Genomic DNA, 20,515 nt, shown 5'->3' on the forward strand with positions numbered 1-20,515 from the left:
ATGTATGCCGTGTACAGACAAGCACATACCCCCACTGCAGTGGAGTATTCGGTCTATTGCAACTTCATATCAAGCAAGGAGAAGAATTTAGTTGTTGCTGGAACATCTCAACTGTTTGTCTACAGAATTATACATGATGTGGAGGTAACTATACATTTCTGCTTTTCAACGTGTCCTGCTTTGAATCATCACCAGGTTTTTGTGACGATTGCATCTTTTTTTGTCCTTATTTCAGAGTACGTCAAAGACTGACAAAGCCTCAGGTACGTCTAAATGCCATACTTGCATTATCCTCAACAGATTAAAAAACACAGGTATTTGTTTCATTTGAAAATAACATCAGTTTTTTTTCAAAAGCAATGGGTGCTGCTTTTTTAAATCCCTTGATTGTATATATTTTACCAGTTACCAAAGCATGATATAAACTTAAAATCGTTTATTTGTGCAACTTGACTTAGAGTCCAAATCACGTAAGGAGAAGCTGGAGCAGGTGGCATCCTTCTCCCTCTTTGGAAATGTCATGTCCATGGCAAGTGTGCAGCTTGTAGGAGCCAACAGAGATGCATTGCTTCTCAGTTTCAAAGATGCCAAGGTACCGTTTGTTAAATATGTGCAGTCAGACTGAAAATGTAACCGTGTGAATTTGTCTTCAGGCTTCTTTGTGTGCTCTCTCACCAGTTGTCTGTCGTGGAGTATGACCCTGGGACACATGACCTCAAGACACTATCTCTTCATTACTTTGAGGAGCCAGAGCTTAGAGTATGGGCAGTAGAGACAAGAACACAGTAAACACGTGTCCAAAAAAAAAAAAAGGATAAATTAACCACGTTTTTCTTCCTTTTTTACATCTTCAGGATGGATTTGTGCAGAATGTGCATATTCCCATTGTCCGGGTCGATCCAGAGAATCGCTGTGCTGTAATGCTCATTTATGGCACGAAGCTTGTTGTGCTGCCATTCAGGAAGGACACTCTGACTGATGAACAGGAGGGTGGAGTTGGAGAAGGGTATGCATCCATTCCACTGTACAGTCTGCGTATTTATTTTACTGTTGCTAGTTGCTACTGACATTCAGTCAGCCTTAAGTCCATCTGACATGAATGGATTTTTTTTTTCAAATGCTACACATTGTATGCACGTGCTTGTCTAATTGTGAGCACGTCTGTATCTCATCTCCAGACCTAAATCCAGCTTCCTGCCCAGCTACATAATTGACGTCCGTGAACTGGATGAGAAGTTGCTGAATATAATCGACATGAAGTTCCTCCATGGCTACTATGAGCCCACGTTGCTCACCTTGTTTGAGCCCAACCAGACGTGGCCCGGGTCAGTCTGCATTAGCTGATATAACTTCTTCTTTTTAACCATACAAGATGTGACTCTGTGTTTAACTTGTTTTTTTTCTCTCTTTATCATTCTGCCAGGCGTGTGGCTGTGCGTCAGGACACTTGTAGCATCGTTGCCATCTCTCTCAACATAATGCAGAAGGTCCATCCTGTCATCTGGTCTCTCACTAATCTGCCTTTTGACTGCATGCAGGTCATGGCTGTCCCCAAACCCATTGGTGAGCTCAGCAGATGCTGCCGTTTGTCTCTGGTGTCTGGTGCGGGAGCGCTTTTGTCACATGACATGTCTGTCTTTCTAGGTGGTGTGGTGGTCTTTGCTGTGAATTCATTGCTGTATTTGAACCAGAGTGTTCCGCCATATGGAGTTTCTCTCAATTCTCAGACAAATGGGACCACAGCCTTCCCCCTCCGTAAGTGCTGTCGTCTCAAAACACACACCAGTACTTTTTCTTTTGTCTTTTACCCGTCAGTGGACAATGCGTTTTGATTAACCAGGTGTGCAAGATGAGGTGAAGATCACACTGGACTGTTCCCAGTCTGACTTCATTGCTTATGACAAGATGGTGATCTCTTTGAAAGGAGGCGAAATGTGAGTTGTTGCCTTCGCCGCCAGATTGGAGACGCGTTCGATTTTTCGCTGACTGCTGTTATTTTGCAGCTACGTCTTGACCCTCATAACTGATGGCATGAGAAGCGTGCGGGCTTTCCATTTCGACAAAGCTGCCGCCAGTGTCCTCACAACTTGTGTAAGTTCAGCAACTAATGAGAGAACCTCCTCCAAATGAGTTTAGTGCAAAAAAACACACAAAAGGAAGGAGGGATGATAGTTTCATGATACGGTAGGGCTGGAGATGACATTAACGAGTACATGTTCATGATGATGATGATGAATATATTTATTAGATAGAATGTTAGAGTACAGGTACAGTCACACAGTAGCATGTATTACAGTACAAATACAGTCAAACATCCTGTCTAAGATGAGCATTTCTAAAAAGCCCTAGCGGTCTTCAAAATGAACCCTTTCCTCTCATCTTTGTAAACTATAACTATTCATGACTATTTTTAGAAGCATCACAAAAGAAAATGTTGATTTTTTTTTTTTAAGAATCCTTCCAGCGACATGAGATTTCACCTTAAACCTCCTGCTGGAGTCTTGTTTCGGATCTTTTCGGCTCGACAATAAATTACTCCGTCTGACATCTGATAGTCTTTAGAGCGGATGTTCCACCAAACTGAAGCCACTGGACTTTTCCCTTATCCAGATGGTGACCATGGAGCCCGGCTACGTCTTCCTGGGCTCCCGCCTTGGGAACTCTCTGCTCCTGAAGTACACTGAGAAGCTTCAGGAGACCCCACCGGAGGAGGGCAAAGAAAAGCAGGACAATGAAAAAGAGAGAGACAAACAGGTACATTTGTGATTGAGCAAAATGTGAGTCATAATTTCACTTTTTTGCTGTGCCAAGGTTTTCCTCAAACTGATCAATGAACTTAAAACATGTTCGCTAATGACTTGCAGGAAGAACCGCCAAACAAGAAGAAACGAGTGGAATCTTCCTCCAACTGGACGGGTATGTTTGTGGGTCAGAAATGTGTGTGATCTGCTGATTGGTCTTTCAGCAAGCATCTTTTTTTTTTTTTTTTTTTCACAGATGAGGTCGATGAAATAGAAGTGTACGGCAGTGAGGCCCAGTCAGGCACCCAGCTGACCACCTACTCATTTGAGGTAGCAAACAAAGAAACTGAAGGAGGTGCACTATTTGGAATGAGGCTGGAGGATATTAACTGTGTTTTCACACAGGTTTGTGACAGCCTACTCAACATTGGACCTTGTTCAAATGCCTCCATGGGTGAACCTGCCTTCTTATCAGAGGAGGTGAAATGTTTAAAGTCTATAGACTCACTATTGTAAATTGTACCCAGCACAGTATTTAAGGGATTGAGGATTCTTACCTGGATTTTATTTCACTCACAGTTCCAAAGCAACCCCGAGCCTGACCTGGAGGTCGTTGTGTGCTCGGGCTACGGCAAGAATGGTGCACTGTCTGTGCTCCAGGTAAAACCTCTCGCCGATGTTACGTGTCATGTGACTGCATGTGTTCTTGGGTGGGCGTGTGTGTGCGATGTATGCTGTTGCACCATCCTAAAACCTGTGGCCGTGAGGACCATCTGTCACAGGTGCAGAGATGGTGCTAAATTGAAGTCTGGGTTTACCAGGGCTGCCTCAGAGATCGACGGAGTAGCTTATAAATAGCCCAGACACAAGCTCGAATTCTCCCATTCCTCGTTTATTTTTTTGTGGTAACATGAAATGTTGCAAGATATATATATATATATGTGACTCTAAAAAGCATGGAAATATGATTTAATTTGTTTTCAATCTGTTCTTAGAGAAGCATCCGACCCCAAGTAGTCACAACGTTTGAGTTGCCAGGTTGCCATGACATGTGGACGGTCATCTCAAGTGAAGTCAAGGAAGAAAAGAAAGTACTGTGAACGATTCACAGTTTCACTATACGACATGTTCAATAGCCGCCTCTCTTAAAGGCAGAACCTTTTGTTCACAGTTAGATGTTTGTCATTCCTTTCCCAGTCTGTAAAAAGCACTGATTCAGAGGACGGGGGAGAGAAGGAGAATGGCGAGGATGGCGAAGAAGGGGAGAAGGACAAGGAGGAGGAGAAGGAGAAGGAAGGAAGGAAGGAAGCAGAGGAGAAAGTGGAGCCTCTCATGGAAGATGACAAAAAGAAGCATGGCTTTCTCATTTTGAGTAGAGAGGATTCCACCATGGTAAAATATCAAAACGCATCTTATTAGAAATGAACTGTGTTAAAAAAGAAAAAAACACACATCCGTTATATATCGCTGACATGTTTTCCAAACCAAGCCTGTGATTTTCTTTAGATTCTTCAGACTGGTCAGGAGATCATGGAGCTGGACACCAGTGGCTTTGCCACTCAGGGACCCACAGTGTTTGCTGGGAACATCGGTGACAACAAGTACATTGTCCAAGTCTCCCCCATGGGGATCCGGCTGCTGGAAGGAGGTGAGGGAATAAATGCAAAAGTCAAAACACGCGCAGGTCTCAGAGACCGAATACCTCAACCAAGCCACGACAAAGACTTTAGAACAGAAGAGTATGTTTTATGTTGTAAAAAAAAAATCTAGACAAAAACCAGTACAATTTAAACAAATGGCTGTTCAAAAATCTTCAATTTCTGAATTTGCATTAAATAGCAAGATAAAAGCAACATTTTGTGACTAAATGGCCTAATCTTTCATTAACATCCAGTACATACGTATATATTTATGTAGAAATTCATAGAGGATGAAGAAGTTATCTTGCATTGTTAACTGAAAGTAAAGGAAATACAATCCTGGCTCAGACCGCTAAAGACAATCAGGCTAAAGGAGAATGAATGCGTAAAATAGAAGCTGATCTAAATCTATTAAAATAAAAACAAACCTGTTAACTCATCACTTCAATCTGGCTTCAGTCACACAGCTCCACTTCATTCCCGTGGACCTGGGCTCTCCCATAATGCATTGCTCTGTGGCGGACCCTTATGTTATTATCATGACTGCCGAGGGAGTGGTCACCATGTTCGTGCTGAAGACTGACTCCTACATGGGAAAGACGCACCGGCTGGCCCTGCAGAAGCCTCAGATCTCCACTGTGAGTCCAGTCGTCAGTGACACAATGTCTTCCCCTGCTGGACAAACCCAATCTCTTGATTTGTGACGCATCAGGAACAATATTCATGTGATTCACTGAACTGCGCCTCTCGTTAAACAGCAATCACGGGTGATCGCACTGTGTGCGTACAGAGACATAAGTGGAATGTTCACCACAGAAAACAAAATGAGCTGCTCTGTCAGAGAGGACATCATCATCCAGAGTCACTCTGAAGAAGAGACCATCATCCAGGACCTCAGGTAAGGCCATCGCCGCCTCTGTGAAACATGCAGCCGATCAGCCCCGTGTCTTAATGTTTGATTGATGATTGGTGGATGTTTAACGTACGTGCAGTAACGCAGTGGACGACGAGGAGGAAATGCTCTACGGAGACTCGAACACCAGCGCGGTCCATTCAAAAGAGGAAATGGGCCACAGCTCGATGAGTGAAGCCGTCTCAAACAAAGCTGAGCCCAGCCACTGGTGCATGATCATCAGGGAGAACGGCGTAATGGAGGTAGGAGCCACGCGTTCAATCAAAAGAAGACGATCGTCAGGATCTCGGTGCGGCTTCTGTAATTCACCTCGTTTTCATTCAAACAGATTTACCAACTTCCAGAATGGCGTTTGGTGTTCCTGGTAAAGAACTTCCCGGTTGGCCAGAGAGTGCTGGTGGACAGTTCGTCTGGCCAGTCGGCAGCACAAGGAGATGGTAAGAAAGAGGAAGTAACTCGTCAGGGAGACATGCCGCTGGTCAAGGAGGTGGCTCTAGTTTCGCTCGGCTACAATCACAGCAGGCCATACTTACTGGTGAGTTTTTTGACGTTTTGATTTGTTTGTTTGTGTTTCTGTTATTGTGCTGCTTTATAACCATACAGTTATGATGGGAAAATGTTTTCAAGGTCCATGTTGAGCAGGAGCTTCTGATCTATGAAGCGTTCCCCTACGATCAGCAGCAGCCACTGAACAACCTGAAAGTGCGCTTCAAAAAGGTGAAGATCCAAATCTGACGAAGACGGATTCGGTCACACGTTTGACATGCAGCGAGTCTTCACCGCGCTGCTTTTCTCCACACAGGTGCCGCACAACATTAACTTCAGAGAGAAGAAATCCAAGATTAAAAAAGACAAGAAGGCAGAGAGCGGCGCCTCAGAAGAGGTGCCGGGTGTGAAGTGTCGAATTGCTCGATTCCGATTCTTTGAGGACATCTCTGGATACTCTGGGGTGAGGAAAGAGCTTCACATCTCCGTGCCAGCGCAGATGTGGCATTCGGTGACAGACGCTTTGATTAGCCCAACCGTTCTTTCTGCCAGGTGTTCATCTGTGGCCCATCTCCTCACTGGATGCTGGTCACCTCGCGTGGAGCATTGAGGCTCCACCCTATGAGCATTGACGGCGCCATTGAGTCTTTCTCGCCCTTCCATAACATCAACTGCCCCAAAGGTTTCCTCTACTTCAACAAACTGGTACACGGAGACTTATTAGTGTTATTATTATTTTTTATATACTGTTATTAGAACGATCTTGGACTCCTATAAACGTCATTATTCGGTGTTCATAGGTTTTACAGATCTTAAGTAATTGGAAAAATGTAAAGCCAGATAATTTTATGATTTATCCTGAACAGTTTTCACCTCTGTGTGTGTGTGTTCCCCGCAGGGCGAGCTGAGGATCAGCGTTCTGCCCACATACCTGTCCTACGATGCCCCTTGGCCAGTCCGAAAAATCCCCCTGAGGTGCACCGTCCACTACGTCTCTTACCACGTCGAATCCAAGGCAAGGCCCGTCTGACTCGCAGCAACAGGAGCGCCAAAGTAGCGACATGACGCACATTCAAGCTGAAACACATTCCCAAGACTCCCACAACTCTGCTCTCATAATGCAACGCAAAATAAGAGCACAACGATCGAGGCGCTTTGAAAACGTTTGAGAAGGAAGTCCCGCCCCCCAGCCTAAAAGTTTCCTCACTACTCCCCAACACCAGCCACTCTCATGTCCTCCCTCACTACGTCCATGTATTTTCTCCTGGGTCAACCTCTAGCCCTGTTCCCTGGCAGTTCCATCCTCAGCATCCTTCTACCGATGTAGTCCCCGTCTCTCCTCTGGACATGTCCAAACCATCAAAGTCTGGTCTCTCTGACCTAGTCTCCTAAACGTCTAACCTTGACTGTCCCTCGTATTGCCTCATTTCTAATCCTGCTAGAGAGAAAAAACAAATCAATGAGTTTGACTTTAAAGAGATTGTCTATGGTGTGAAGTGTTTTTATGATTTAAACTTTTCTTAGGTGTATGCTGTGTGCACCAGTGTGAAGGAGATCTGCACTCGTATCCCCAGGATGACTGGAGAGGAGAAGGAGTACGAACGCATAGACCGAGGTCTGACACGAATATTAAAACAGATTATTTTTAACTTTCATTTCAGCCAAGTATTCATTGTTTTTATTTTTATATAACTATTTAAACTGCTATTGAATTAATTGCAGTTAATAATTCTGCCCACTAGTTCCACCAACCATTTTCAACCGGTATTCTGATTTGTATCACAACGGAACATTGGTGTCAGCTTGTTCCGATGCATGTTCTCTAGAGTCTAATTCAGTGGGTCGCAAACATTTTAACAATATAAAAAAAAATACAGGCACAAACTAAAACTTAAGTGATGAACTTAATGATGAATTTTAATTGACAAAAGAAAAAAATATCCTGAAATAATCAAGTAAAAATTAGTAACCTTGATGAATTGAACCAATAAAGATCATTCGAAGTTTCACACATTTCATTTTTTTATGTTTTCTCTTGTTTTTCCCCTTCCTTGAACACTAAATAAATGTTGTTTCTCCTCTGTCTTCCAGCAGATGAACGTTACATTTATCCCCAACAGGAGAGGTTCTCCATCCAGCTCATCTCTCCAGTCAGCTGGGAGGCCATTCCCAATGCACGGTAAAAATCCCTCTGATAATAGTCAGTAGAAAATCAGTAGGCAGTTAATATGGAATACAACTAAACATACTAGTCTTTGGTATGTCCTCGATGGTATAGGGCAGGGAATATAGAAGCGACAGTAATGTGTATGTGGTAATCTGTCCCTCGTGTTTCCCTAAGGATTGACCTGGAGGAGTGGGAGCATGTGACCTGTATGAAGACGGTGGCGCTGAGGAGTCAGGAGACGGTTTCTGGACTGAAGGGCTATGTGGCAGCAGGGACCTGCCTGATGCAGGGCGAGGAGGTGACCTGCAGGGGCCGGGTGAGGAGCACACAATGATAACAACACACCAAATGTGTACAAAAAGGTAAAAAAGAAGACGACTTCTGCTGACCGGTTCTCCTCTCTGACTCGTGTTCAGATTTTGCTCCTGGATGTGATTGAGGTGGTGCCAGAGCCGGGTCAGCCCCTCACCAAGAACAAGTTCAAAGTGCTGTATGAGAAGGAGCAGAAGGGGCCGGTGACGGCTCTGTGCCACTGCAACGGATACCTGGTGTCTGCCATCGGACAGAAGGTCCGACACACTGCTGAATCAGAGATGGGCATGACAGTAGAAAGTCAGCCTCACGCTGATAAAGGATCTAATGAGGGCTTAGTAATGCAGAAAATATGCATAATAAATGGAAAAAAACTTCCTTCATGTTCCGGCAGATCTTCCTGTGGGCCCTGAAAGACAACGACCTGACGGGCATGGCCTTCATCGACACGCAGCTCTACATCCACCAGATGTTCAGCATCAAGAATTTAATCCTGGCCGCCGATCTGATGAAGAGTATATCACTGCTCCGCTACCAGGACACGAGCAAGACTCTGTCACTCGTTAGCAGGGTGAGGAAGCACCGCCAGGAGCCACGTACTGGACAAATTATGGATTTAAGTTCTTCAGTGGCTGACGGGAAGCTGACAACGGCTCTGGTGGCGGGAAATCATTCAGGAAGTGCTTCTTGTCTTTATTGCTATTCAACTGATGGTTGTTTTGTTTTTTTGTGGCAGGATGCGAAGCCTATGGAGGTTTACAGCATTGAATTCATGGTGGATAACAACCAGCTTGGCTTCTTGGGTAAAGTTTCTTTTGAAGTTTTAAAGTTAATAAAGCAAAATTACCAATTTTTTCTTATTAACACTTATTTTATTTTCCTTTTAGTGTCCGATCGAGAAAAAAACCTTTGTGTTTACATGTATTTACCTGAAGGTATGCGATGTTGGAACACATAAGCAAATGTGAAAATGAAATAACTGCATCAAAGGAACAGCCGGTCATGTGACACGTGGTCTGCGTTTTTCAGCCAAAGAGAGCTTCGGAGGAATGCGCCTGCTGAGGAGAGGCGACTTCAACGTCGGAGCCAACGTAAACACTTTCTGGAGGATGCCGTGCAGAGCTCTGGACGCCAGCAGCAAAAAGGCCATGACTTGGGACAACAAGCACATCACGTGGTTCGGTACGCTTTCAAAGCTCCTGTCTCTAGAGTGGCCTTATCCCTAAAATCCAGGTTTCCAAAATCAGGAAAAATCTGAAGACTTCCTATAACTAATATCTTTTGTCAAAGCATTTAATCCCGAAAGGTTTTCGTAAAGGTCTAGTGAAGGGTTTCATAAATATCAATGTGGTTCGAGAAAGTCCAAAACTTAACAACTAGTTAAATATCTAAAACAAAGGACATTGATTTATCGGACAAATCGAAACATATTCAACCTCAAATGTCAAACCGCCATCAACAGGATGGTTAAATGCCCGGAGTCATAAAATTCTGCACAATTCTCCAAGAAATCTTAAAAATGCTCTGGAAAAACAGTTCAGACCATTAAATGAGTCCACACTGAACGTTATTTTGTTCCTGCAGCAACTCTGGATGGAGGAGTTGGTCTGCTCCTTCCCATGCAGGAGAAAACGTATCGCCGTCTGCTGATGTTGCAAAATGCTCTCAACGTCATGCTGCCTCATCACGCCGGGCTGAACCCAAAGGCCTTCAGGTGTGACATCCTATTGTGGTTTTAATCTTTAAATGGGACGTCTATTCTTATAGGCTCGCCAGTTAAAGTGGGAATTTAATTTGTGTGTTTGTTCAGGATGATGCACGCTGACAGGAGAACACTGCAGAACGCAGTGAGGAACATCCTGGATGGAGAACTCCTCAACAAGTATTTGTACCTCAGTACGATGGAGCGCAGCGAGCTAGCCAAGAAGATCGGTACTACTCAGGACATAGTGAGTACATCAACAGAAGGAAGGGACGCAGTGAAGTTGGTCTCACTCCAGCATCCGCCTCATTTTGTTCTCCTTTCTTCACCAGATCCTGGATGACCTTCTGGAAATCGACAGAGTAACCGCTCATTTCTGAGAGCCACATTCCCATGTCTTGACCACTGAACACTTTTATACTGAAATGAGATGTTTTGTCACGGCATCTTTGTGTTGTTTTTCCTTTGTTAGATGGAGAGAAAAAAATATTGATTAACTTGCTTTCTTTGGATATTTTGTATAAAAACAAAAATCAGTAAAAGTAATTTACATCAGCTTTTTGTGTTCCTGTTTATTGAGCTTTCAAAGGAAGAATGCTTGAATAAAGGAGGTAGAACATTTTATGTTATTTGAATTTAAATATATTTCTTGATGGTAATTGACCATTTCTTTTTACCTGCAAGGGGACCTGACTGAACACACATCTATATCCAATCCACACATACATTCAAAGCAATTAACAAAGCAACTGTTGCATTTCAGGAGAATCCATACATCGATTTAATGCGTTTCAAGCTAAACATCAGTGCGAGTCCTTTTTATGGCAGAGGTGCAGCTTTCACACATCCTTCGTGGAATGCAATACATCCATTTGATGCAGGTAAAGAACAGTTTCTTCAAAAACAGACTTAATATATCTCTGAAATTTGCTATAGAATGGATTCATTTAAATTAGTCTTGTCTGGAAGGGTTTCGGTACTCCAGTCCTGCAGGTCATCACATTCTCACCCATTCCAAGTCGCCAGAGCTCAAACATTGCAGTGCTCTGAGCTGCTACGCTACTGAAAGGCTTCCTGATGTTGGACCAGCTCCTCTCTCTCTCTCTCCGGGATGCGAGACGTGAACTATCTCAGGTACTCGTACAAGTCTGCGTCCACAGATAAGAGACCGATGTACGACAGCAGTCTCAGGAATGAACGCGTCATGCCCATCGCTGCCATCTCCCATCTGTAGAGGAGATGTGTTATTAATTATTCGATAGCAACGATCACAGAACATGATTTGCTTGATTGACACGAATCGAATGAATCTTTACCTCAACGCCAGTTCAAATTTGAGGCTTTCCCATGTTGTCCTCACCCAGCGGACGACCCAGAGCCGGTGCAGCATCCCTGTCCTCTCTGTCTGAATCTTGACCCAGCCGCGTACCGCGCTGAACGAGAAGGGCATGGTTTAACCATCGTGTTGCCCACAACAGGGGCAGACGACACAGTTAGCGGCATCTCGTCTGACCTCGCATTTTCACTCACCTCTTGGCCATGACAAAGTAGCGGTCCACCGGCGAGCCCAACTTGTTGTTGATGCTTCGGACCGTGTTGATGTTCCGGAAGACGAGCAGCATGGGCCGAGGCATCGACTTCAGCACCTGCATGATGCTATCAAAGCGCCGGCTGGCCATTTCACGCATGTAGGCCGTGTCTTCTTGACTCAGGATGTTGGACAGGCCGAGCTCCCGCATGTTGATGGGCCGCTGCAGAAGCATCTCGCACAAGAGGAAATACTCTGCAGAGGAAATTAGACGCGTCTTATTATACTGTCTGGAGATTCTGAGTCAGCCGGACGGATGGCAGATCTCTGTGTTAGAATAAAGTCTTCAGCTCTGAAGAACTCTTGGATCCTCTTTGATGAGAGGTCTTCAAGCTATTCCTACCGCTCGAGATGCAGCACACAGCAGTGTGTGCTACATCCGGAGGTCGTATGCAGCATTAGCATTATTAGCATGCTACATTAATGAGGGTGAGGTTCTAACCTTTGACACCAAGTTCCCTGGAGTACTTTTCCATCGCTGCTTCATCTCTGAGGACTATGGATCTCCACAGTTTGCAGAGGGCCACTCTGTCTCTGAGGTCAAAGGTCACAGGTTAGAGCTAACAGAGTATTGACAGAGATTTTCCACACGACTAAAATCTTACCGCTGACTGAGGTATTCGTACAATCCGTGGTCTAAGAGCACCAGCTCTGCCTCGTTGTCAGGACCTCGTCTGACTAGAACTGTCAACACAAATAAATAAAACAGAATGAGCCGTCTGATGAAGAAAGGCTCACAAAGTCAGCATCCGAATTTTGAAAGCTCCTTATATACATTTATTACATTAGAAAATAATGAAATAACGCTATTTGTTTTGACACTGCTGCCTAACAGGGAGATTGAATTTAATTAAACACTAACACTGGCGTTAAGTGACTTTTTCCAACACCACTTTACCGTACAAACCAAAATGCAAACCAGGAGAGGGGACTTGCTCATATAAATCAATTGATGCTAAATACAGAGGAGATTCTCCTTCATGCCACCCGTTTCCCACGCATGCATACTGATCATGTACCCACTATTTCCGGGATGAGGGTCCGCATGGATGAAACCAGTGTAAAATATTTGCTCAGCAAATGTTCGGATCAGTTTATCTGCAGTCTGGAAAACAAATATTTGATGATGGATTTGAGAAAACATTTCTAAAAGAGTTGAATTTTGTGTTCGAGCCAAGCTTCAACTCACATCTTTCACGCTTAATCCTTGTCTTTTAATTTCTTCCACATTGTTGATTTTGCAACCATTGCAAAACTCTGCTGTCAATACTCGCTTTCAATTGGTGATAAAAAAAAAAGAAAGAAAAGATAAGGCTTGACCTATGGACGGTTATTGTCTGGGTCGAGGTATTTTGTGCACTTAATAATTACCTCACCTTACTCGTTTGCTCCCAGAAGACTTTTGGCACAGAAACAAAGCTGAAGTGTTTTAGCTCCACCGCACATCTCTCAGAATTCCTAGCTTCATTCTCAAAGTCCAGCTCTTGAGCTAATGTACCCTTCAAGTCCTACAGGAAGTCAAATTAAATCAGATTGCAGACTTTGTTTAGACTCAGTTTACAAAAATAATGCACAGTAAATAAACAACAATAAAAGCATCGTCTGACTTTAAGAACCCATCGGAATCCAAAGCTGGGGTGCATGAACTTGATAATGTCCAGCAGGATCTCCAGTATTCTGATATCGCCATCAAATCGATCCCTAAGGTCAATGTACTGCACCTGTGGGGACAATATCAAAAACATTTTAACAATAAAATAAAATAAAAAAAGATTGTTCCTAAAACATTAATCCCATTTGGATATTTTTTTTTCTGAGTTTCAGACTTTAGTTACATCATACATGATGAACAGACGGAAATTGTGAAAACCCTTGAAAAAAACTCCCGACTCTCTGAACTTTATCCTGATCTGCTTCCTTCTTGTCCCGTGCCTCACACTGTCACCAACTTTCAGAAAAAGCCCGGAAGAAAAACGCTACCAGACATCTTCTTGAAGGAGTAACAAACATTGTAGAATTTTTTTAAGTTGGCAATAACAAATAAAGTGTCACTCTCTTGAAACCTGGTTTGAGATGGGATGATTCTACACAACACACCTCTGTTCAAAGTGAGCTTTTCTCTTTTCCCAATTTTGACCTGAAAGTGACTGAGTCTAAACACAGAATTAAAATATATATATATATATATATATATATATATATATATATTTGTTTGAATGAAATCAATGTTCACCTTCACAGCAACAGGTGTCCCATCAAACAATTCTGCCTTATGAACCTGAGCCAAACTGGCGGCTGCAATGGGTTCATAGTCAAAGGTTTTAAAAAGCTGTCCCGGAGTTTTGTTGAAGTCTTCTTGGAAAAGCGCATCCACCTGCAACAGGAGAAAAACAATCCTGACAAATGTCCAGGCTGTCCTGAACCACATGTCCTGTTTGTGTTGCAGTTCTCACCTCTTTGTACCTCCTGTTCAAGGCCTTGTCTTCCAGAACTTGCAGCGTGCGAATGTACTCAGGGGGAAGGAGGTGGTTGAAGGAACACAGACCTTGGCCAAGTTTGATGTATATCCCACCGTTCCTTATGGCTGCTTCCACGATGCTCTCTGCTGCCCTCTGGTGGCAAGCTGACATCTCAGCCAAGTAGGATGGGCTGCTCTAGCAGCGGAGGACAGCAGTAAGACATGACTGTCCGTATATAAGGCGAATATTTACAGAGAGAGACATCAAAAGCAACAGTAAACCGTGGCGCATATTTACTTTATGTCCACACATAACATCCACAAATATGGCGGAGAGGAAATGTGGGTCAAGAGGAGGGAGAGCACGATTTGAATCTATGAGATCAGATCAGATCAGATCAGAACAATCTTTGTTTTTTGCTTGTGTTTGTGTGATGCACAACACGCAACTGCACTATACTAGTCTACTCTGAAAGCAAAATGTATCATCAAGACTAATTCCCCAAAAGTGCACCAGTAATAATATTTTAATATTAAAGACATGTAAGGTGACTAAATACTAGGACTTCTCAAATAAATTGAAGATCATTATCAGGCTTATTTTCAGTAGACTTTACATAGAACTCAATGGAAAAAAAGACAGAACAAAGATAGAAATAAAACAACATGTGTGCATTGTGTTTTTTTTAATTAGTATCTAAAAATCACGACATAAAATCATGATTCATCATAATGTTTTCTTTCATTCAGCCCTAATCCCCCATCCTTTTTTCACTCCTTGGAACTTACCTCATCTAGACCACGAACAGTCACATTGGTGGTCCACCAGTAATCCACAGAGATCGAGACCCCCACAGACAGCGACCTGAGGACACACACGGGGGGGGGGGGGGGCATTATCTGGATCCGACACGTTAGATGATGCGACGATGCTCTGGGCTCAGCATCTGAATCGTCATGCCAACAGTTGTAGTAAAAACCTGCACAAGCGGCCAAATCCTTCAATCACAATCCTCATCTTCCGCCTCTCTCGAGGTGCCGACGCAGCATACTGGACACCCACTGCCACAGGCAAGCCGAGAGAGACCCCGACAATCGACTTCCATAACAGCCCGCTGTGTTTACTTCCCCTTGAAGCAGGAAAGAGTTTGATTAAAAAAGAGGCTGTCGTACTTCCTCTTGTAAAAACACATAATTAGTTATAAACCATACATCTTATAATAGCCATTTGATACTTAACATGAATAAATAAATGCCAGCTGCCAAATTAAGGCCAGTGAATAAAATCTAGGGTGCAAAAAGTCTTTATTTGATTTACACATAACTGATTATTAGCAGATCAAAAAACTGCTTTTCGAGTTTAGATTTTTAATGCAGCCGAATCTGATCTTTAAGATGTTTGTCTGTGCTGTAAATACCATCATAATTGATATTAATGTTCATGTATTATATGATAGCATATAAGTACATGTATCTACTATGATTCAGTCAATGGGGTGAAAATGTCTTTGTCCTGACCAACTGTGGCAAATGTAAAAGCTGCAAATGTTTCACAGTAAAATAAATACAATTGGCCAAATACATGATACCTGAGTGAACTGAAGGACCGGATCGTTTGGAACGAGGACCCAGGATGAGAGTATCTCCGGAGCAGAGCCATGTGATGCAGACACAGTCTCAACTAGGACAAAAAAACAAACAAAAAAAAATAACCAGAATGAGATTGTTTCACTCATGTCTTTCCAATCCATACATTTTATGACTGTTGAACATCATAAGATAAACGGACAGCCATTTATTTGCTGTCCCTTTGTTTTGGGACAGCAAGTAAAGCCCAGTCTCACAGTGTCTATTAACATTATCTAACAGGAACCAACCTGGACATCCTTAATAAATGTTGACCACAACATGTCATGCTTTATCGTATCAAATCCGTTAAAGAAGAACTTCAAGCATCAACGCGTGGTGGATTTCCACAGACCGGCCCTGATTTGGTTGAGTAACAGGAGGAGAATGTAAGCCGGTTTGTGTGTGCATAAGGGGGGGGGGGGGGGGGTCCTAGATCAAGGCCAGCATGATCAGTCAGGGTTCACTGATGTTTTTTGTTCGCTGGCTGCATCTGAGGGACAGAACGTCTATTGATGTACAGGACAGATAGTACTGATGTCAGGGACCTGAGCACCGAAATATCAAGCTAAACTCCGTGTCGCTCACAAACAGGAGGCAATAATTCACATCCTCCACCCATAATCACAACAACGTGGGAGGAGGATCAGTGTTTCAGAGTCAAAGTATCACCCTGAGTGTGTTATAATGTGGGTTCTCCTCTCGCTGCATTTATTCTATGTGAGTTACCATCATGAACACACATTTAAATACACTGAGGTCCACGAAATACATCCATTTGAATGTCAAATAGCAAAGGTCACACTTTAGATTTCTCATTTTAGCCTAAATCATGCCTTGACCTTTGTAGCTGTCCATTCGTGCACGCTGCCAACATGACCAGCTAACGACGCCTAGTGTAGCTAATCGGCCGGAAGCTAAAGCTAATACACTCAAAGCTGAAATTAATTAGAAAGATTCGCCTCCTTACCGCTCTGTTCGTCTCCATTGTCATGTTTCCTGGGGTAATAATTAATCCTTCCTGTTTGGGGCGTGGCAGAAAAATGGTACCGCCCTCCTCTGATCATCAGCTTCCGGTAGCATAACGCTAGAGCTAAACCAAACGTCAAGCTAGCTTGTTGTGTTTGCGTGGTTAATACAAGCCGTTTCTAGATCTGGCATGCGTTTGCACTGTGGACATGTTTGTTCCTGTAGGTTCTCAGTAATCCAGGTTAATCAAGAAGCTTATGACATCAAAATGAAACGCTCAAAATATATGGCGAACAATCTTTACCAACTTATTTTGAAAACCGGATGTGTCTTTCTCTGGAGAACGGAATGTGGCACAAGAATAATAAGCTTTGAAGGTTGTTCCATTTTTACTTTCACAAATAAATTCCAATTATTGTTACATAAACTGCTAATTAAAAACAGCTGCTAAAATGTACGTGTCCGATATTTAATGTAGGCCTTGTGCCATCTTCTTGTCACAATTCTATAAATCTGTTTTTGCCTTTTTATGTTCAATAAATACAATAATTAATTCATTAATATGCAAAAGATTTAGTTAAAATTCTTAAAAGTAAATATAGACCACCCTCAATGAAAACCATGAATCTATGATCATGTTCAGAATTAAATTCAAAAGTATGACTGATAGAGACAAGATGTTTTATAATTCTTGTACTAGACGCTTTGCTTGTTTATTAATGGTGCATTAAGACAGTGGATTTATTTAAATGTTTATTCAGCAAAAGCAGTATAAAGTAAAATAAAAACAGAGCTAAGATGATTTTACTTGTGAGCATTTTGTAATTATGTTCCGATTTGGTTGGAATCTATTTTCATGATATTATGCACTTCAGATATAAATGTGAAAATAAAAACAAGTGAAATAGACATTAGTCATGTCACGTGACTCGCTAAAAGCAAACTAAAACCGGAAATACGGATTTACCTTCAAATTACAGGCGATGTGTTGTTTTTCAAATGAACTGCTTTTCAGTCAATGACGTCCATAATTGAATATTCAGTGAAGCAATTAGATAGATTGTATCGATAAAGTATCGTTATGACATATTGTAATGTCGAAAATAAGATTTTATTTTGGTGATTTTATTTTTAAAAGTCTGGTTTCCGTCGTCACCGGAAGTTGTAACAACCTGCGTCGCTGCCTGCGGTGTTGCGTGTTCCTGTTTACGGGCGGGAAGAGCGAACGTCTCCGGTCGTGGGAAGCACGGGGGTTAAATTTGGAGTACTTTCTCTTAAATGTCCTTGATGCTAATGGTATGCGCCTTTTAATGATACACTGCTTATTGCAGAGTCTGCGGGATATATTTTGCCTTTGGTGATTTTTTTATTTTTATTTTTATTTTTATTTCGAGCGTTGAGCCAGATGGAGGATCCTTCTGCAGATACTACCGACGGCGGTAGCGATGCAGCACCGGAGGGCCCCGCGGTGCAGGTGGCAAATATCTGTGGGCCAACTGGGCCTTTTCGGCTCCTGGAGTGGAAAGTGAAACCCGGATCCCTCGTTAACGTGGACTCTGTGCTAGCACTGTGCGCACCCGTAGCTCCGGATAAGGGATCGGAGCCTGCCAAGCAGCCAGAGAAGAAGGTGAAATCGGACCGCGCAGGAGTGATCAAGGAGCTGTGCTGTAAGCTCGGACAAGTCATACCTCCCGGGTGAGTTGCTCTGCTTGCCAGAGGTCACTCCTTTGTTGTGATTTTATTTTATTGCCCTCCCACTGGTTTGTTGCTGCTTTGCCTTCATCTGCAGTGTAACGTCAGCTAGCTAACGAGCTAACATCGCTACACAGCGGTGCTGAATTAATGTTAGCCTGTTTGCTAGCCCCTAAACATCTCTAAACGACACGTGATCGTGTGAAGTAGGTCTGACTAAACAAGGAAGGATTTGTCTGTGGCTTTCAAAATAAAAAATGCATGCCTTCAGACGGCGGTCGGTCGTTGCATTTAGAAACAGTTGTCAGCTAAATTAAGCCTTAAAGTTGAAATGACTTGTTGACCTGTTACTTTGATCATCGTGGAGTGGCTCGATTGGAGACGAGACATTGTTTTCTCTTTTATTTTGAAGGCCAGACACTCGTTGACTCGGCAGTGTGTAGAAACCGCTGTCGCCGTCAATTTCTGAAGATTTTTTATTTTTTATTTTTTATTTGTGCTGCATTGTTGAGCAACTCTAGCAATTCTGGAACTGATACCCCTAATTTACGTCTCGATAGGAACCCCTAAATCTCATTGGATACTTTTCCGCTATTGTTTACAAAATTACCGGAAATACATTTTGAGGCCGTCATGCAAAATAAGAGTTTCTATCCATTCCTCTATCGCCAAATACGAAGATTTTTCTACGTACATACCGGTTACATGCTTTATTGACTGGGAGGGAAATGCAGGTAGCATTTAAGATCACTTAAAGCAATTCACAAACTTGTTTTTACTTTTATTTCATGGCAAGCCTGTCAGGTTCAAGCATGGAACATGCAATAGTCCTCATTTATACCAAGACCAAATGTATAATATGGAGAAAAACCTGACATTGCAATATATTTGTTATGAGGCACAATATATTTTGATATATAAAAAAATAGGGGAGGGGTGTGTTATTGTCTTATGAATTGTTCTTTCTGCTTCTTAGACAGTTGTTAAAAATGTGTGCTCAATCTAATAATTGAAATTAAGCATGCATGTTTCGCATTGAACTGCATAAAATGTGTCATTTAAGTTCATTTTCCATATATTAAATTGCGTGCACTGCAATGTGACTGTAGCACTTGGGCACCGCACAATGCTGATGCCGAAACAATATCTTGTGCAGCCCTAATTTAACTTTTCTTTTCCTTTTGTTTCCAGGGCTGTTATCGTCCGAATAGAAGAATGCAGCCATCCAATTGTAATGAAGGGGTTATGTGCTGAATGTGGACAGGACCTGACTCAGTAAGGACATGCAAATTATGTCATCTTTTAAATGGAAATGCATGCTTGAATCTTTCTGTTCACTTTTGGGCAGACATGTTTAATTTATTTTGACATACATAGCTCCTCACTCCGTACCGAGTTTTTTCAGTGAACAAATCAATTTATAGCTGATGAATAAGTGATGATGTGTCTGATCCGAAGTTGAGTCTGTATTTTTTGTTACCACCAGGGGCACCAGAGAACAAAGTTGTAGGTAACACTGACAGTGAATGTTAGACCTTTTGGAGATAATGTCAGAGAGGACAGACTTTGATGGTTTGGACATGTCCAGAGGAGAGACAGGGACTATGTCGGTAGAAGGATGCTGAGAATGGAACTGCCAGGGAACAGGGCTAGAGGTCGACCCAGGAGAAGATACAATCACACTTTGTTCAAGCACCATAGAAATGAACAAACCAGAAAATGCAGAACTCCCACTCTTCCTTTCCATCTCAGGCTGCAGAGTACAAATGGCAACCAGCAAAATCCTATCTCCACAGCAACCGTCTCCATGGTGCACAGCGTCCCCGAGCTTATGGTCAGCTCAGAGGTGAGTCGTGTTATGATGTGATACCTGGAAACCTGGGCTTAGAAACTCCGTTCCATCAGGCGATGTGTGTTTATTGCACCGTGGAGGACGAGGCCACCGATCACTGCAAGCTATTATATGTATGTGACATAAATAATGAATGAAAGAAGTGAACATTTCTCTTTGCAAACATCATTCATGCACCATAAGGTGAAGATAAATGGTTTTCCCGTTTTTAAAGTTTTGAACATGCTCAAATAGAAAGTTGAAAGTGCTGATGTCTTGTGATCCTCTCAGTCAATTCACCCACAGGTCTGGACAGAAGTATAGAGAGCTGTCGATATAATCTAAAAATGTTCTCCCACATCCTGTAATTGGAGAACATTACCAGAGGAA

The 20,515-nt window shown here is 42.7% G+C and overlaps 3 protein-coding genes across 3 annotated transcripts in view; 2 read left to right on the forward strand and 1 right to left on the reverse strand.

Moving 5' to 3' along the window:
• Positions 1 to 10,421, forward strand: cpsf1 (cleavage and polyadenylation specific factor 1). The gene is made up of 37 exons (XM_068747045.1): positions 1 to 144; positions 236 to 263; positions 459 to 592; positions 679 to 759; positions 855 to 1,006; positions 1,179 to 1,325; positions 1,424 to 1,563; positions 1,645 to 1,755; positions 1,841 to 1,934; positions 2,004 to 2,091; positions 2,611 to 2,754; positions 2,865 to 2,916; positions 2,998 to 3,071; positions 3,147 to 3,221; positions 3,321 to 3,401; positions 3,737 to 3,832; positions 3,939 to 4,133; positions 4,248 to 4,389; positions 4,841 to 5,019; positions 5,140 to 5,279; positions 5,374 to 5,536; positions 5,623 to 5,829; positions 5,922 to 6,011; positions 6,097 to 6,243; positions 6,333 to 6,485; positions 6,679 to 6,795; positions 7,305 to 7,395; positions 7,875 to 7,959; positions 8,122 to 8,263; positions 8,364 to 8,516; positions 8,654 to 8,830; positions 8,996 to 9,062; positions 9,147 to 9,194; positions 9,289 to 9,441; positions 9,844 to 9,973; positions 10,070 to 10,208; positions 10,294 to 10,421. The coding sequence occupies exons 1-37, from the start codon at positions 1 to 3 to the stop codon at positions 10,339 to 10,341; spliced, it is 4,407 nt and encodes a 1,468-aa protein (XP_068603146.1). The 3' UTR covers positions 10,342 to 10,421.
• A 647-nt stretch (positions 10,422 to 11,068) lies between these two features.
• adck5 (aarF domain containing kinase 5) lies at positions 11,069 to 16,627 on the reverse strand. The gene is made up of 15 exons (XM_068747047.1): positions 16,604 to 16,627; positions 15,597 to 15,688; positions 14,988 to 15,137; positions 14,797 to 14,872; positions 14,003 to 14,203; positions 13,783 to 13,923; positions 13,157 to 13,270; positions 12,926 to 13,057; positions 12,739 to 12,822; positions 12,573 to 12,654; positions 12,155 to 12,233; positions 11,992 to 12,083; positions 11,492 to 11,744; positions 11,278 to 11,394; positions 11,069 to 11,189 (listed from the first exon to the last, which is right to left on the reverse strand). The coding sequence occupies exons 1-15, from the start codon at positions 16,625 to 16,627 to the stop codon at positions 11,087 to 11,089; spliced, it is 1,740 nt and encodes a 579-aa protein (XP_068603148.1). The 3' UTR covers positions 11,069 to 11,086.
• A 1,380-nt stretch (positions 16,628 to 18,007) lies between these two features.
• The window catches only part of ctdp1 (CTD (carboxy-terminal domain, RNA polymerase II, polypeptide A) phosphatase, subunit 1), a 31,593-nt gene continuing 29,085 nt past the window's right edge, over positions 18,008 to 20,515 (forward strand). Inside the window, exons 1-3 of the mRNA XM_068747373.1 lie at positions 18,008 to 18,297; positions 19,486 to 19,569; positions 20,047 to 20,140. Coding sequence (XP_068603474.1) covers positions 18,008 to 18,297; positions 19,486 to 19,569; positions 20,047 to 20,140 — 468 coding nt within the window. The remainder of the gene's footprint in view (positions 18,298 to 19,485; positions 19,570 to 20,046; positions 20,141 to 20,515) is intronic.

The sequence above is a fragment of the Brachionichthys hirsutus genome, chromosome 13 (genome assembly GCF_040956055.1).
Source record: "Brachionichthys hirsutus isolate HB-005 chromosome 13, CSIRO-AGI_Bhir_v1, whole genome shotgun sequence".
In the NCBI taxonomy this organism is placed as follows: Eukaryota; Metazoa; Chordata; class Actinopteri; order Lophiiformes; family Brachionichthyidae; genus Brachionichthys; species Brachionichthys hirsutus.

Bases quoted from the DNA above. Each gene is read 5' to 3' on its own strand.
- cpsf1 (XM_068747045.1), top strand. From the start codon at position 1: ATGTATGCCGTGTACAGACAAGCACATACCCCCACTGCAGTGGAGTAT. The intron at 2,917-2,997 runs GTATGTTTGTGG...TTTTTTTCACAG, and splicing joins ATCTTCCTCCAACTGGACGG to ATGAGGTCGATGAAATAGAA. The intron at 9,063-9,146 runs GTAAAGTTTCTT...TTTTCCTTTTAG, and splicing joins CAACCAGCTTGGCTTCTTGG to TGTCCGATCGAGAAAAAAAC.
- adck5 (XM_068747047.1), bottom strand. From the start codon at position 16,627: ATGACAATGGAGACGAACAGAGCG. The intron at 15,689-16,603 runs GTAAGGAGGCGA...TTTTTGTCCTAG, and splicing joins CAATGGAGACGAACAGAGCG to TTGAGACTGTGTCTGCATCA. The intron at 13,271-13,782 runs GTGAACATTGAT...TTGTCCCCACAG, and splicing joins GGACACCTGTTGCTGTGAAG to GTGCAGTACATTGACCTTAG.